Source organism: Tetrao urogallus (genome assembly GCF_951394365.1).
Source record: "Tetrao urogallus genome assembly, chromosome: 21".
Classification (NCBI taxonomy): domain Eukaryota; kingdom Metazoa; phylum Chordata; class Aves; order Galliformes; family Phasianidae; genus Tetrao; species Tetrao urogallus.
In genome coordinates, this window is record NC_136834.1 from 5,731,318 (window position 1) to 5,748,700 (window position 17,383).

The 17,383-nt window shown below is 48.1% G+C and overlaps 1 protein-coding gene across 2 annotated transcripts in view; it reads left to right on the forward strand.

The window, feature by feature from the left end:
- PRDM16 (PR/SET domain 16) overlaps positions 1-17,383 on the forward strand; it is a gene marked incomplete at both ends in the record, with an annotated part of 200,010 nt that overhangs the window by 63,122 nt on the left and 119,505 nt on the right. For both annotated transcript variants that reach the window (XM_079545501.1, XM_079545502.1), the window contains one exon: positions 16,478-16,827. In XM_079545501.1, coding sequence (XP_079401627.1) covers positions 16,478-16,827 — 350 coding nt within the window. The remainder of the gene's footprint in view (positions 1-16,477; positions 16,828-17,383) is intronic.

Genomic DNA, 17,383 nt, shown 5'->3' on the forward strand with positions numbered 1-17,383 from the left:
TGCAAATTCATCACCAATATTCTTTTGGAAGCAAAGACAGAGGGAAATGAAAAATATATAGTGGTGCTAATATATCTCACTGATTTCCTTCTCCCATTTATTCACAGAGCCTACTTTGAGCTATGATAGAATGTGAATCCCAGGGATTGCCATTCCTTTTTAAAGACGAGTCTGAGGCTGCTGCCCAGCCTCTCCAGCAACAGATTAAATATAGTCAATGAATGCTTCGATAATGTACTTCAAGTGGGAAATAATGCACTTCCCTTGCATGCTTTGATTAATTAGGGCTTGTTATCCTGTACAAAATAAGAAGAAAGCTGTAGCAATTCCTTGGTATATAAACTGCTGGGGAAGCTCTGTAAGACGTGTTCAAAACGAGCAGGAAAGTAAAGCCCAGTGTTTCAAGGTAGAGATCCTATAAAGAACTGGTATTAGTTACTACATTATTACAAGTATGAGTGATGGAAATAAGTCAGAAGAGCCACCCCGAAACAGATGCAATTCCTCATGAGCTTCAGATTCCTTTAACCTTCATAGAACTGTTGCAACTCCAGAATTTTGAAACTGTGGTCTTAGGACAAAAGAAAATGTGTTATTGCAAAAGAGATTCCCTTGTCGTACTCCCCGGGCAGCCAAGCCTCTGAGTTATTACAAAATTGAGAGGGTAAGGACTTATTTTTATACAGGGATGATGTGGGACATTGCACAGGGGTTATGTGGGCAAGGTCATGACACAGCATGGGATGCTTAGACGTGAAGATAAAGCCGAGAGCAGGGCTTCTCTGTCTTTTACCAAAGCCTTTAAGCTTGCCCTTGACCCAGACAGGGTGCTTTGGTCCCATACGAGCCGGCTGCCGTGGCATTCCTCGCATCCGAAGCAGCGAGCTGCAGAGGAAGCAGAGGAACCAAGGAGCTGCGTCGGTAGCAGCAGGCACAGAGCAGCCAGCAAAGAGCAGAGTGTGTGTGTGTGTGTGTGGGGAGCACTGTCTGCTGGTGGGTGATGTTGTGGGGCACGGGATTTTGGCCCCTGCCTGCTGACGTAGCGACGTTGTGTTGTGCAGCTCGGGAGCCTGGAAGTGCCTGGGCTCAGTGGGATCTGCTGCTCGGTGTGTGATTGCTCCCTGCTGCCAAGCAGGGCTCGCCTCGACCCAGCCAGCAGAGTGAAAACAGAATGTAGTAGCACACTGCAAAGGGGGGGAAGATGAAATATATCACAAGATAATAAGAAAATAAACCATTAAAAGGCTCTGTTTCCTATTATCATGTGGTTTTATGTTAATGAAGTTGTTCCAGGCCTGTTTGAGTTTAACTCAAGCAGGGGAATATGAGTAATATGAAAAATATGTGGGGATGAAGACCCTAAGTTAAAAAGTCTGTGAAACATTTAATGTTTTCATTCACCATGCATTTCAGAAGAAGATATAAAGCAGCCAGAAAGTGGTACGGAAAAAACATTAAGCACCAGATTTTCCTTTTTGTGATCTCCAGATTTCTGCATCTGCGCGCATGGAAGGAGCGCAGTGGGCAGGGGCAGCGCAGAGCCCCGAGCTCAGCGCACTTGTGGCGATGCCTGGGTGAATTCTGAGCCCTGGGAGAGGTGATAAATGGGTGTCTTAAAGCAGAGTGTCTGTCCAGGGTTAAAATGGTGGCTGTTTGTAACAGCGGATTGATTTATAAAAGAAGGGAAAGACGTGGGAGGTAGAATTTGGAGAGTTGCTTTGATGAGAAAAATGGAAAACGGTGAAATATCCAAAGAGAGACTTGAACATACATTTTTAAAGTGTTTTCTTTCAGAAAAGTTGAAACATTTAATTCTGACCTGAAATGACCTGAATTTAAAAAAGGAAACCGGAGAGCACGAAAGCACTGAGATGTCTCAGATTTGGAAAAACAAATTCTGTTGTGAATTGAGTTTTTCGGGTTGATCTAAAAATTATTTTATTCTGTTTTTCTTTCTTTTCTTTTTTCTTTTTTTTTTCTTTTTTCAGTTAATTCAAAACCTTGGGGAAAAAAAATTTAAATCTGCTGTGATTTCCTATGCATTCATCTCCTCAAATGAATTTTTGCTTTGGGAACTAAGGCATTCACAGTGGGGGACAGCAAGGATCACAACCACGAATTGGTTGGAGAGAATTTCTTCCATTGCCTCGTGGGGCAGCTGCAGGCTGTAAGGAATCACTGAGCACGAACCTCCCCGTTTTTTCTCCTCCCTTTGTTAGAGGTGTGAGGTCCAGAGTACAGACCTAAAACACGCAGAGGTGCAGCAGTTAAACTGGGGAGCTGAGTTCAATTGGAAGAGCTGAGGAATGCCAGATTGCTGGCAGAGGTGAGCAGCGAGGAGCTCCTTCCCTGCCCTGAGGCTGTGAGTCCTGCCCAGCCCTTTGCTCAGCCAGGGGAGCTTAACAGGGAGCTCTGCTTTCTGTCTCCTTGCTGGCTGGAACAAGGGCAGTGATGCTGGGGATGCCGAGCTTACACCTTGCACCAGGCAAAGGAGAAATGGGCTTCTGTAAAGCCAGCCATCCGTTTTCTCGAAGGAAAATGTTTTAGGAAGAACTTATCACTAACCTAAGCTAGGATGGATGCTATGCAGCTTAAGTTTAATGCTGAAGAGATCAGCAACGATAGCAGTGTGCCATTTATTTTTTGAGTGTTCCCTGCAGGGTGCAGGGTTCCTTGAGCATCGATGAAAAGGCTTTCGTTGTTTTTGTTTTGAGATGGTTCTCATTAAGAAATAAGGCGCTAATGTTGATGGGTGCATTTTCAGAGCATCCACAATTTTCCCTGAAAAATAGAGTGAAAAACAGCTGTCACTTGGACACCTGGATGGGAGCAGGAGGACGTTCCCTCTTGGAGGCCTTTGAGCTCCCCCCGGTCATAGTTGATATTTCAGACAATGTGGGACTACTGCTGGCCAGTCAGAAACAAAGCAGAAAAATATTTTTGTCGTAAATATTTTTTTGTAATGATAGCTTCCAAGGCAGCAAACAGCTTGTTCAGGTGTGTGCTGGTGCCTGGCGGTACATGGGGCAGGGCAGGGGAGACCTTGTGTTCTGGGGCTGTTTTGGGACAGCCTGGAGCGTGCGTCACTCCACCGTGGTCCACAGCTGAGCAAAGGCATTTCTAGCAGGAGTAGAGTAACATGGGAGGAAAGGTTGTTGTGTCACATGCAGTTGTGTGTGCAAAGGACTTAGGAAATCCTTCTGAATTCAGCTATCAGGACTTAAGGAAATCTTCACACTGCTGGAGAGCATAACCAATCTGAATAGGTGGGGGATGGAGGGGCAGCAGCCATCGCCCTGGGCGCTGCCCCCAGCTCCTGCAGCAGAGCCCAAGGAGATGGGTCCCAAGCAAGGGATGCTCTGCTGGTCTCCATGGGAGAGCTGCCCCACAGCTGGGGTTGTGGTTTGCACCTCCATCAGCTCTTGTTCCTGCTTTCATGTCTAAATTCTTAGAAGCTGTAAATGGCAGAAAACAGCTTCGGGGTGGAGGAGTCCAAATTGGCACAAGGTGGGCACTTGGGCTGTCAGCATTGCAGGAAGGGGCAGCAGATGGGATCCCTTACAGCCCTGGTTGTTACTGTATCTGAGCAGCAGCACCGAGCAGGAATATCACCTTGCCTTCTGTATTGCTGAAATGAATTAACGGACAGGAAATCGTGGATTTCCGAACCCAGCTTTCCTCTTGACATTCCTCACTGCAAAAGGAGAATTAAACTGGTGAAAGTGGGTAACAAGAAACAGCTTCTGAAATTATTGGGTACAGCAAAAGCAAACCATCGTCAACCTGCTCTGAGCTGCTCCTCTGCTTTCAGAAAAGGTTTTTGGGGGGAAGATGGATGGAGGCTGAGGGAAGTGGAGGGCAGGGTGAGGTACAGCCTTGGTGATGGGGGGGGAACCCACTGAGTTCTGAAAATTCACTGTTATTGTGCCTTATTAGGTCACGAATGAGAAGGGGAAAAAAAGCAGCGAAAACTTTCAGAACAGATTTTTGGAATTCTCGCCATGGTTTTATTATCTCCATCACTTTGAATGGTCTCACTGTTGCTGCTGCTGCAGTGGGAGTCGGGCTTCGATGGCACAGGGCACGGCTGGAGGAATGCAGTTCTTAACCACTGCTTGTTCCACACACTGGGAACATGCAGGACTGCTGCAAGGAGTCCTTCTTGTCCCCCTTGTTCCCTTGCCCCAATGCATGTGTAGGTCTCTGTGTTCACACAGGAACTGCATTTCTTCAGATTTCCCTTTTTTGGCTGTTTCTGCCGACAGTGTTTTTCTGCACAGCGTTCAGAAAGCTGAAAGAGAAGCCGTGATAGATCAAAATAGTGGGGACTGCACAGCAGACTGTGTGTGTGACAGTGACAGCTCCTGTCCAACTGTTGCAGGCACACGTGGCAGTGCTGTGCAGACCTGAAACCAGGAGCTCCCAGGTGCTGATAGCTGGGAATTGGGGTGGAGGCATTGACTGAAGTCAGTGGGAGATGGGATCAGTGGGAGCTGTCAGTGGGGAGAGAGGAGAGGGCTGTGGAGAGGAGCTGTGGGCAAGGGGCTCCGCTCCCAGGGATGCTCTCGCTGTCTCCTGTGCTGTCCTCTGTTAGAGCCAGGCTGCTGCATCCCTCCGAAAGTCCAGGCAATGGGCTTCTGCAGCCACCCTGCAACCTGCAATTAGGCAGAAATGAATACCTTGCATGTAATGAAGCACTGAGTTCGAGCAGGTGATTCGATGTTTCTCCTTTCCTCCTTCTCTTTGTGCCTTCCTCCCTTTCCTTGTGCAGCTTCTGCTCCGCCGTTCCTCTCCAATTTCTCCTTCCCTCTCCCTTTTTCTCCCTGCCTCAGCAGCTTAAAAAAAAATAAACCAGCCCTTCCTTTGCGAGCCCTGTGGCTGTGCTCTCCTCTCCTCTGCTCGTGTCCCAGAGCCGTGCTCGGGTCAGCAGCGAGCTAACGCTTTTGTCAGCGTGATTAATAGCGCTGTGGATTGTCGTTAATTCACTGGCTAATGACTGCAACTCTGGCCGCTCCTGGAGTAATCGGGTGATGTATGTGGGGAGCGCGCACCTCATGGCAGAGGTGAAAATCATTTCGACAAGTCAAATATTGTCACAGGGAACAAATGGCTCTCCCTGTTAATAAAAATTAATGAATTTTTTTTACCGCTGGCCCGCTAAATGAAGCTGTGGAGTGACTGAGCGGAGGGGACGAGCTCGGTGGAATTAAGCACTTTATTTGACGGTTAAAACTGTAAACATCTTTATGACGGTTGTGATGGCATGTGGTGAGCGGTGGGGTTTCGTGTTTGTTCCAGAGAGGTTTGTTCAGATGCACCCCGGCTTTGCGAAAGTTGTGCCTGTGTTTGAAAGGGAGAGAGAAAACAAAGAGGTGGATGGGATAAGAGGGAGGTGAGGGCTGGAGGTGGCGAGCTGGGAGGGAGGAGCGATGGGACGGTGCCATCCTCATGTCAGCAGGACTCTGGGATGTGCAGAGCTGCTGCACTGGTGGGCTGCCCAGGCTGGATGACTGCAGGGCAGTTGGGTTTGGCTTCAGGAGGACTGCTTCCCCCAGAGGTGCTGTCTGTGGAGCACGTGGCTCACTTGGGATGCAGCCCTCGTGCTCCAGGCTGCATGGGAGTTTGGTTCCTTGCTCTGCAGGTAGTGATGCAGTGCAGCAAAATGTCACTGCCTCATCCACATGTGAGCATTTAAGCCATGTAAATGAAGCTTTGGATCCCTTTTCAGGTCTGGCTCCTGGAGGCTGGTTGCCTCCCCTGGCAGGAAGGCTTGTTGGTTTGCTTGCCTTGTGTTGCCGTGCTTCCACAATGTCACATCTAAATTCCTGTATGGCTCACGATGCATTTTTTCTATGTGTATTATATTCTAGTATACTCCTCTGTGATTATCACTGAAAGATGTTTTTAAGACTACATGAGTCGGAGTGAAAGTTATCAGCTGGGCAGCAGGCATTTATTTTTGGGTCTATACTGAAGGAATAGATGGCTGGCCATTTCTCCCAGTGGTAAATACATGAGCCAGATTTCTCCTTCCCATCTTGCTGTAAGCACTGCAGCCTTTTGCTGTTGCACATTGACCAGCTCTGACATGCATCTCTTTAGCACGGCCGTGCGGTAGCTGAAGAGTTAAGGCACAAATAAAATCTCAAGTTCAGACTGTCAGCTTAGATAGTGCTTAGCAAGGGTCGAGGAAAAAAAAAAAAAGCCAGTTGTGATTTAGAAGAAAAACAGTGAGATTTGACCAATTCCATGGAATACCTTTCTTTGCCCCAGGGCAGGTGGAAGTGGTATATTAACCAAGGAATAGAGCAGGGGAGGAAAAAGGCCAAATCACATTTCTTTGAAACAAAGAGGCTTTTTACCAGGAACAAGCCTTGATAAAAATTACAGTGGCATCGCAAGTCATTTCAGCCGCTCGGCCTGGGGCTATATTAAAGCAGTGAGGAAATAAGGGATGCAGCAGCCCTGAAATACAAATACAGTAGTCCCGGGAGCGTTTTTAGTATAAATAATCCTTTTTAGAATAATGTAGTGGCTTTAAATAGGGCCAGGTGGTGGGTGCAGCACCCGGGGTTGCCTTGGGAGGGAGCAGAGGTTGGTGGGGCAGTGCGCTCTGTATGTGGGTATGGGCACTGCCAGAGCCCGTCTTCCTGTGCTGTGTTCTCCCATACTGCCTCTTACAGCAGAATCTAATGAAATCAGCTTAAAAATAATGATGTTAATGGATGGATCTGTCAAGCCGAGCCGTAAGAATGCTTGGTGTGACCGGGAAGTTGAATGGCTCTAAAAGTGCCGCAGAGTTCCCAGGAATTGGGTGAATTTCCATTGGAGATTGTGAGATTCCTACCAATGTCTCAGCTGTTGCTTGACGCCGCTGAACGGCGCCTGGGGACGTCCTGCAACCCGTCAGCAAGCGCTCAGAAAGGCCGCGTGCGTAGCAATATTTGTCACAGTGCCAGGGGACAGTGCAGGTGCTGTGACGTCCCATTGCCACCAGTGGAACTTAGCAGTGTGCCTGTCCTAAATTTCTTACCACTGTCCCCGTACAGGTAAATGTTGGAGCGCTTCCTCAGTCAGAAGTGACTTTGCAGACAGGTCTGGCAGACCTTGGTCAGACTTGGCTATATTTTCGGCAGCTGTGTACTTGAGTGAGCTGGAAGTTGGCCGGATGATTTTGGCAGAGGTGTGCCTTGGCCAGATGCATACCTGAGGTTCAGGGTTGCATTGTTTGTCCCTCCGTGGAGCTCATCACCAAGTTATGATAACTGTAATGATGGAAAATCCACGGGCAATTCCTGCTCCTAAAGGCTATGGGAAAAGGACCACCTCTGTGCTCACCAGCCCTGCAGAGGTGCCCAGAAGATGCTCAGGACATGCAGAAATGCCAAGTATTTGTGGCTCTCGTGGTCTCAAGCCCACCACTGGGCTTTGAGGGAAGCTAAGGAGTGCTGGAATAAAACCCCAAGCCAGGCAGGGTCTGACATTAGAACCCCACTGCATTCCATGGGCTTTGGAGGGGAATCCATAGAAGGCATGCAAGTTGTTTCCAACTGTTTTTTTTTTCGAAGAAACTTTTGCTCATCACCTCCTGCCTTACATTTCCCATAGAGAAATGTGTCCCTGGGTCTGCCTCCCATAGGCAGGGACTCCGTGCAGTCTGACAAGCTTCCAGCCCTGAGCACAGGCTTGAGGCAGCAGCAGCAGGACCATGTCATCCGACCACTGTTTCTAATTAGGAAAAGCTGAGCATTGAGGAACGAGCTCAGGAGAAGCAGCCAAAGGTGGGGAGCTGCCAGCAGCGGGTTTTAGCCATGGGATGCTCCCATGGGATGCAGTTGTGCGATGCTCATGGTGTGTCTGCCCTGTCAATCCCACACAGCTCAGGGAGGACCAATCTCAGCAATGCAGTGGAGTTTATATTCTGCTGAGAGCTCTGGAGCTGAAAGGGTTTGGTTTGGTTTAACCAGCACAGGCATTATGTAGTGGATAATACATTTAGTCTGTATGGGAACCGGTCTGATAGCAGGGTTGTGCATCTTCTGGTGTGCTGCTGCTCAAAATTAAAAGGAAGTGAGATAAAGACTTCCAAAGGCTGAATTTCAAAATCCTTGCTGGGCTCATTCATTGGAACCACTCAACAAGTTTGTATAGGATTTTTATTTTTTTTTAATTAAAGTAGAAGTTGTAGGTGATGAAAAATAACCCGAGTACAAGGCCTGAAATATCACTCTAGAGATTCAGCGTGTTTTTGCCTATCTGAATTAAATATATAGATATATAAATAGTGCTACGAGTGTCGAGGAAAGCACTTTGCAGAGTGCAGAGTTGGTGAAAGCAGCCCGAGGCCATTTCTCGCTGTCTTTGCAGAGCTCTGCTGTTGCAGCACAGAATTGGTGAGCTTCCCTGGAATGCTTTTGGCCGGGGATGGAAAACCCACCCGATGCCGTGGCATTGAAATGTGTGCCTCGGTGGCTCTGACAACAGAGCTCTGCTTTTGACACCCACCTCACGGCTCAGCCCCGCGTCCCGCATTGATTCACTGATTCCCTTTATTCCCATAGTCTGCTGACACCGTCCCTTCCCTCCCCCCCCCTGCCCGCGGTGTGTTTGTCTGGCTCACGTTAGGAAATAGAAATTGTTATCGATTAATATTAATATTTAGCATGTTTGTGAAAATGTCTTTCCCCACCGCTATTAATCTGCGGTGTTAATAGTGCCGGGAGTCCTTTCTGGACCCGGGGGAACCCACAGTGAGCGGAATGACAATGAGACGGTGACAACAGCCCAAAAGCTTTCACTTGGCAAAGATGTGAATTCCAATTGCAAGGTCTCCTTTTGGAGGCTTGCAAATGCTTTATTCCTGCTCTGCGGTTTGACGTCCAGGACTGAGAGAAATGCCCGGCTCCATTTGTTAGTTTTTGGAGAGCTGTTCTGGCTGCATTTATTTATCGATTCTAAATAGGTGCCTCTCCTCTCAGTGGGGAGATTATCTCGCCGTCGCTTTGAAACTTCTCCTTTGCTGCACTTCCAACAAAAGAATTTCTGCCCAACTGGAGCGCTTCCACACTTTTATCGGTTTAAAACACGGGCTTCTTTGAAGCAAAAATAAGCAAAACCGCTGCAAAGCAATTAGGATTTTTCTTTCCGAATCGTGGCGTTGTCTTCTTTCCCCTCTTCCTCTCCAGACTTTGGTTCTATTGCACGACTTCCATTTCACCACTGGTTGGTACAAGTGTCTGTGTCACACGGTGCGTTTCTTGCGACGCTTCGTTGGAGCCGTTCTGTTGTGAACAGCTGAGGGACAGAAATCTCAAAGGCTCATATTTTTCCAGTGGCTTTGATGAAGAGATAATAGAGCTTTTTTTGGCTTCCAAGCACCCACTGTGAGTCCTCCATCCAAGCACGCAGTGAATTAATTTTTCACCATCTGAAGAAACGTCATCTAAAGTTCAAACATAAAACAAAATATTGAACCCAGGGATCAGGTGAGGGGTTGTCGTGGACAACAACGTCCTCTTAAGAGTTTGATTCTAAGAGGACTTTATGTGGGACTGCTTGTGATGCTCAGGCTGACTTTTACTGGAAATATAATCCTGGCATTTAGTGGAGAGCAATTTGGACCCCTTCCCCGCTGCTTTTACTAGAGGCAAACGCGTGTTAAGGAGCACACTGAAATACTGTTTCAAGCCATATTCTCTATTTCTGCCAGCAGAAATCCCGTAATAAAAGAAAATGCTTTCTTTTTTAACCAAAAACCAAGTGCACTGTAAATCCCTGCTACCTGTTCTTCTCGCAGCTGAGTCCCGCAGTGGCTGTTTTGTAGGATGGTTATTAAAGACCCTGCAATTAACTCTTCTGCTCTGCGCTCCTACACCTGTGACACAAGTTATCTTCTGCTTGTTCTGCATCAAATAACCCGACCTGCTTTGAGGGGTGTCGTTACAGTCAAGACGAAACAGGCTCCAAGTGTGAAACCTCACTATGGTTGAGCTCCTCCCAGTGCTTTTCCTTCCCTTCCCCTCCTGTCTCATCCCTCACTGTCTCCCTCCCTGAATAACTCTGCAGTTTGTGGTATTCTCCAGGACTAAATTGTTTTTTAATGCGTTCCACAGTGGTTCTGCATTAAATGAGGGAAGGCACGTGCATTATGTCCCGAAGCAGCAAAGCAGAGCCTGCAGGGACTGAGCGATCAGCGGAGGCACCCGCTGTGCAGTGACCACAGAGCTCCCAGCCAGGAGACCCGTTTCCTCTGAAGTCCCACCTGAGAAGTGGTAGAACTTGCATCTCTTCCCGACTTAATGTCAATGGTGTAAATAAATAGGGAATTCCATGAGCAGTCCTCTGTGCTGTGCGTTGGGATCACCTCGTTGGCGTGGGTCAGGTGCCACAAGGCGCTGGTGTTGGATTGCAGCGGGAGCTTGGCAGTCCTATATGGAACTATTATGGGATCGGGGCTCCATTACCTGTTTCCAGATGTCTCTTCACAAAATGAGCATCTCTCTTCTGCACCACTTTGGCCCCATGGCACGTTGGCCCAACCAGCGTGCCTTTACTCCCTCTGTTGTCTTCCAGCTCAAACAGCTTATGAAATTACGGGTTTTCAGGAAGGAGTGGGAAATGTTTCTAAATGGTCATTCAAAGAAAAATGTATGTACCTCTCTGGGGCACCTGGAGCTGCGTGGAAAACCTTTTGCAGTGCTGCTCTACATCCCAAGGCCTGTGCAGACCCAGCCCATGTGCAGGGGTGTGCATGGGCCCCTGGGCTGCTTGGCTCTGCACTGCTTGCAGCTGCAGGAGGACAGCGTGCATAGGGCAGCGCAAGCTGGGTGCTGGTGCACAGAGCTGCAAAGTGCTCAGGCCCACAGATACCAGCCTTATCACCCAGGGCAGACAGATAACACGACGTTAGGGATGAGCTTTCCTATCTTCTATTGTATTTCAGCTGTGGCCATCAGGTGGCAACCTGATCACTGCAATGGTTCGCTGCGCAGAGCCCCTGCCTGCTGGGTGCTGCTGGGTGCTGCTGGGTGCTCTTACCCCCAGCCCTGGGTAATTACAGGTGGGCAGCACTGTGCTGAGAGGCAGCAAGCCCTGGCAGTGCTCAGCACACAATACGTAAGTGCAGGTGTTTGCACTCCTGGCTGAACTAGGCTGTGATGCTGGCGATTCCTCCCAGCTCTACTGGGCTACGAAGCAGTCCTAAAAATGTTTGGTGTTGTTTTTCCTGATGAAAGATGCCGAGTGTGCAGTCAATGGGTGCAGACCCTGCAGTCAGAAACGTGCACGGCCGTGTGTCCTGGAGGGGTGACACGTCCCATGCCTCCTTGCTAACGTAGCTCTGCAGCTGGATTATTTGGAAGCAAAGCAGGAATGCAGCATGCACCTGTAATCCTCCTCCTTGTCATTTCTACAATGATGGCTTCTGTGGTTGCGTTTTGTTGTGTTGGTTTTTTTTTACATGTATGTTGCATTAATATAAAACCACTTCTCCAAGAGGGATCCTCTGACCTGGCAGCGCTGCGGACTTTCAGCCCGCTGTTCTTTCACACACAAGTGAAAATGGGCAGCTTTTGTGAGCATCCCGTCCTGGAGCCGCCTGCCAAATTTCAGCCTGGAAAGTCACCGTGTGTCAGCCAACAGCACAATGCCATGGAGGATGACAAAAGTGTTATGGGCTCAGCCCTGCGTTCTCTTTGCTCTTAATATCCCCATTGCTCTCGCTGGGAGTTCTGCCTGCAGAAGGAGTGGAGCTCTGGGCCCGGGTTTGCGTTTGCTTCAAGGTCGGTGGAGCAGCTCGTGGTGTGCAGTTTCCCAGCTGGGATGCTCTGGGAGTGAACAAAGTCCTGGGGCACCTCAGATAAACGGGCATTTCTGTGGCAGAATTGTATATTCTATACTAATATTAATAAGCATATAAAAAACCAAATGTCCCCCTCCCCCCAAAAAGCTTCACCCTAAATGTAGCGCGTTGTTCCTTTTACCAACATTTCCTTTAACATTCCATTTTTTCCTTTCATTACAGCTGCTAAATAGATTATTCATGAGCTCTCTCACCAATACCGAAGCAGCACCCGCATTGTTGCAGGACCCTCATTGGTGTCACACAGATTTTAAGCCTGTGCCCATATCTGATTATCTGTGGAAACAACCTTTCAATGGCTCTTTTTTACAGAGTAATTTCACTAGTGAGCTCTGAAGGACTAATTTTAGTTTCATGACAATAACAGTAAGGTCAAGTTGTATTTCTGTAGCGCTTTTCACATAAGCAGACATTCCGCAGTGCTTGGCACTAGGAGAGGGGCAGATGTAGGACAGCACGGTTGTCACCATTAAGTGACACACAAGTTACGTTGTGGGGAAACTCAGTGCAACTGGAGATGGTTTCTGAGCTGTAAAATGTGCCCTGCCTGTATTTTAGCACTCGTGTTACAGCCAGAGCAGCGTGGAGAGGAGTGCTGGGGGGGACAGATGGCCCTGAGGGCAAGCTGGAAGATGCTGCAGTGATTGTAGCACTGTGAGCAACGCGATGAGCAGAAATCCAGGAGGTTTCATAGCGCAGAATTAGTGTGAGCAGATGGACTCCTCCCAGGTGCATCAGCTCTAATCAGAAGTAAAGCCCAGCTGCTGAACCTGCCCGAGATTCCTGGAATAGCTGTGGCCCGGGGAGATGTGTGCACACATCTGTATGTTTTAGTGACATCTAGCTAACATCTGGGGAAGCTCTTTTGGAGCAGGACTCAGAGCTTCAGAGCTGAGCTCATACAGCGAGTGCGACAGGAGAGTTGCTTCTGAGCGCCCTTCTGAGACACGTGCCTTGAACTGAATCTCTCTGCCTTATTCCCAGCTATGATTCTAAGCATTTAAACGCAGCAGCGTGACAAAAAAATGATCCAACTCACGATATCCACAGGCTTCAACTGGGCAAAATTCCACCCTTGTCGCTTTGAGACGCATCCTTCCACCGTCTGACGCAGCTGTGCATCGCTGCACGTCTGTTTGCATGTTGCCCAACGGGTGGCGGTGGAACTTGTGCTGGGAGTTGTTTCACTCCCCAAATGGTCACGTTGCACTCAGTGAAGCTGCTTGGGGAGAAGGGGTCATGTTCCCTGTCCTGGGCCCTCTGAGGAGACTCCATTTAGCGACTGAAAAGTCAGAAGGAAGAGATTACCTGCACTTCAGGACTGCTCCTGAAACACAGAGTGAGATCTGGGCTCAGCTTCAGAGTAAATTCAGATTTAATCAGAGCTGGCCTGATTATCCCATATTGGAGACTGAATTAACAGTGCTCAGAAGTGAGGTGCCTTTATACTTGTGTCATTTGCAATTTTTCACAGGTCATGCTCCACTAAACCTAGTTTTGCTTTTCAACTCGGTTGGAATTCCTGTTTCTTAAGTGCAAAAGAGGCTAATCATAGAGGAGAAAATAATTTGACTTGCTAATACCAGGAGAGAAAACATTTACAGCAACCACAAGTATGTTCAGGATTATGGAGCACATAATACTTATGAAAGCGTGTTTCTGGTGACATGTTTGAGTAAGGAGGGTTGCACTTTCTAGCAGAGGAAATGTTTGTAGGCTGCAGCAGGCAGTCCTCTGTGCTCCAAAAAGGCCAGAGCAAGAAAAAAAGAAAAAAAAAAGTTGGCAAACGAATCAGAATCCTCTTCTCTAGCGAAGCCTGCTGCTGGGCTGCTTAGGCACAAGCTCAGGAAAATCTTTATTAGGCATTAAAAGGTAAAAAAAAAGAGGAGATGTGCCCTGCGTACAGGAGCTGCGATCAGAGGATGAGGAGATGCTGCTGTTGGGGCAGCAGTGGGAGCTGGAGCTGGGTGCTGCTCCCCTCGCACAGAGCTCAGCCCTTAGCACTTTGCACGGTGGGAGCCCCTCTCGATGCGCCGTGCCCACAATGGGGCGGTTGTTGGCCTTGTTATCATAGTGGGAGCTACGGCGCAATGAAAGCACAGTCATGCTGCCTCATGTTTAATTGAGAGATGGCAAATCTGTTCCCAAAATACTTCAGCTCCTTGTATTGGATGACAAATGTGTTTTTCTTTTCCCCTTCATCTGTTTCCCTCCCCTGCCCTTGTTGTTTTTTTTTCTCCTCGGATGAAAAAAGCTCCGTTTCCGCTCCCGTTGAACGTTGCAGCCTCGCAGTTGACTCCCCCTGGAAAAATCCCCAAACCTTATGACCCTCTGAGTCCACCATTTGCAATGGCACTCTTCCTATCCCTTACGTACTGGCCTTTCTTTTGCTCCCTGGCATGCTGAGAACTCCTCCCGTCTCTTGTTTCTCAGGGTCCTTCCATGCCTGTGCTGATGCTTGGCATCATCGCCGTCTCTAAGACCAGTTTTATTCCCAGAATCTGAAATGGAAATTTCAGCTGATTATTTGGTCAATGCTCATTGCCTCCTCAAAGCCTGCCTTTTTCCAAGGCGGTTCATTCATCCACCTTGGTTGCTTGCCACTGCTTTTGCACCGTTCACTCTATTAAATTTGATTCTGCATTTCAGTGCACCTCTTCTAGGAGCTGTGCCTCGAGACTACCTTCTTAGAATAATATTTTGGTGCATAACTAACCACTGTTTGCAATACCTTGAGGTGCTTTCCCCTCCAGTAGACACAGTATCTTTTGTTTAGCATAGAAAAGTTGGGCACTAACAGACATAAATTTTTGCTCTGTGAACTCTGGAATTGGAAGGAAATAATAATGCATGCTGAGTTTCAATTAATGGTGAAGTGTATGCTATGAAGCTGATGCACTAACTAATGAGAAGACCTGTATTTTTTATTAATTCAGCATTAATTTGCGGTTAATAACTATGGATTTTTTTTATGTTGCCGCTGCAACTAACTTTCAGTGCATGCAGCCTGAATAGGAACTGTTTTCTCTTTATAATAATTTCTTAGCGACTGGTGTGTTTTTTTTTTAATTGGAAGGAAACTTCATTGATGATCCTTGTGCACTGGGAAGCCAGAACTAAATATATATGTGCTAGCTATATAAGCACATGCATTGTATTTCAGACATAGGAAATACAAGCTGTGAGCCCAGCTCTGCTCGCTGAAGTCCCACTTATGATGCTGAAGTATCACACTCAGTGTGATAAGGATCTCCAAATCCCAAGGCCGTGTTTAGCACTGCAGTCTGAAGAGGTGAATGCATCCCTGGGATGAAGGCTGCTGGCTTCAGGAGCGTTTCTTTGGAAAATTTCTCTCTCATGGGGCAATCCTGGGATCCTATGGCTGGTTCTAACACGGGTAGCTCAGAAGAGTTGTTGAAAAACCCCCAGTGGTTCAGACAGGAGTCTTAAAAGGGCAGAAAATGCATTTCAGTGGAAGATATTCTATCCCGTGCAGCTTATTTGAGAGGTTAAGAGGTGACATCCTCAAAAACTGAGAAGGGAGAGACGTGGAGCTCAGAGGTAGTAAGGAGGCAGCGGGTCGTTTGCAGCCTAAAGGACAATATGGCCCCATGCCCAGTGCTCAGAGCACCTCCTGCTGCGTTGTCCTTCCCTGCATCCTGGTAATCACTTGTTCTTGGAAAGTGATGGAAGGGGGAGATGGCTGAAGAGTACTTTCAGCTCGTACGAGCCAGTAGCATACCAGAGAATGGATGCATGTTGTTGCAGGTTTAGTAGTGGAACTGACTTGCAATTTTTTGAAGCGTAATAATTTGTGCTCACTGCCATTGTGCTCATTTCCTAATTGTTTGGGGGAAAATGAAGCATGGAGCTCCATGCAGGGTGAAGGCTGTTCACCTGTGAGTTTTCCTGCTTGGTTGTGCACCCCAACACGGGCACACGGGCAGCTGCCCCCATTCCCTGCTGCAGTGGTTCCCAGCGCTGTGTTGGGCACTGAGCTGTGGGGTCCCAGGGTTGCCCCGAGGATGCTGAGCCCCACAGCTCTGGTGTTGCTTCTAAAGGATGTGGTTTCCAGCTCTGCTGGCAGCGCAGGCGGCTCCCACCCATATATTGCCTGTCACTGTGGGCCCGGAGCAAAGCTTAGGCATGAGCATCACCAATCCCAAGCACACGGAGTCTCTGTACATTTGATAAAGGAAGATGAAAGCTCTTCAGATGGCTTACGCTTTGCGGTTGTAGAATCCGAAGCCAGATTTTACCTTAATTACTCTTTTCCTCTCCACTTCAAAACACCCCGGCCCAGTTCAAACAATCAGTGGTTGCAGAGAGCCTCGAGCACACCTCTTCTGTGTGCTCTTCCCTCTTTCTGTTACTGCAAGACAGCTGACACAGCTCGTGCTCCTTCCACCCCTAGCCATCTCCGAGCACGGTGCAGCCAGTACGGATGTCCTCACCTCAGCCTCACCTCAGTTCTGTAGGACAGGATTGCCTTTTTTCCTGCCCCTACTCTCCTTAACGTGTGTGAGCGAGGCTTTGTGAAACTCTGTCCCGAGAAGAGATTAACTGATGTTCACGTGGGTATTTCAGTGTTTTTTGTTCTGCTGTTTCCCCTTTTAGGTGACAGCGAGATTGTAAATAATATGTACGAGACCGACCCTGATCTCCTTGCTGGCGAAAGTGCAGAGGAGGAAACAGAGGACAGTATTATGTCCCCCATCCCTGTCGGACCTCCATCACCCTTTCCCACCAGCGAGGACTTCACTCCCAAGGAGGGCTCGCCCTATGAAGCTCCCGTCTACATTCCTGATGACATTCCAATCCCACCAGATTTTGAACTCAGAGAATCTTCGATCCCAGGGGCAGGGCTAGGGATTTGGGCCAAAAAGAAGATTGAAGTTGGGGAAAGATTTGGACCTTATATGACAGTACAAAGGAGCACATTAAAGGAAACAAACTTTGGATGGGAGGTAAGCGTGCCCAGTGTGGTAATCACATTCATTTGTCTTTGCAAACTGTTCATAAAAGCAAGTTGAGCCCCGACCGACTGGGGACCGAGGTGGTGACTTTGCTGATGCCATATCCCTGAGTGTTTTGTACCCAAGGTTCCATGCAGTATTGAAAAAGCAGCAGAAATCCTTTCCGGTGGCTACTGGGGCTACAGATACTGCTCCAGCCCCATTTTAGAAGGTTGCTTTCAAATGATGTTGGGTCACTCCTTAAAGTGCTTGTCATTTTCAGATTGTGTTCAGAACTTGTCACCGTGGGAGAAATATGATTAGTCGCGTCATGTTTTGTGGTTGGGTGTGTTACCTTTGACTTCCACTCCGTGTTAGCTGTGCAGGCACTATTAACTGGTCATAGAAAATAACATGTACCCATTAACACCCTCGATGTTCTTGAGCTCTTGCTCTGCAGCAAAGATAAAGGAATGCAAAAGTCATTTTCCCCTCAGAACTAAACAAAGCTCATCTTCAATGGGAAAAACAGCGCTGTTCCCAAACTCCTGTGTCTTTCTCCCTGCTT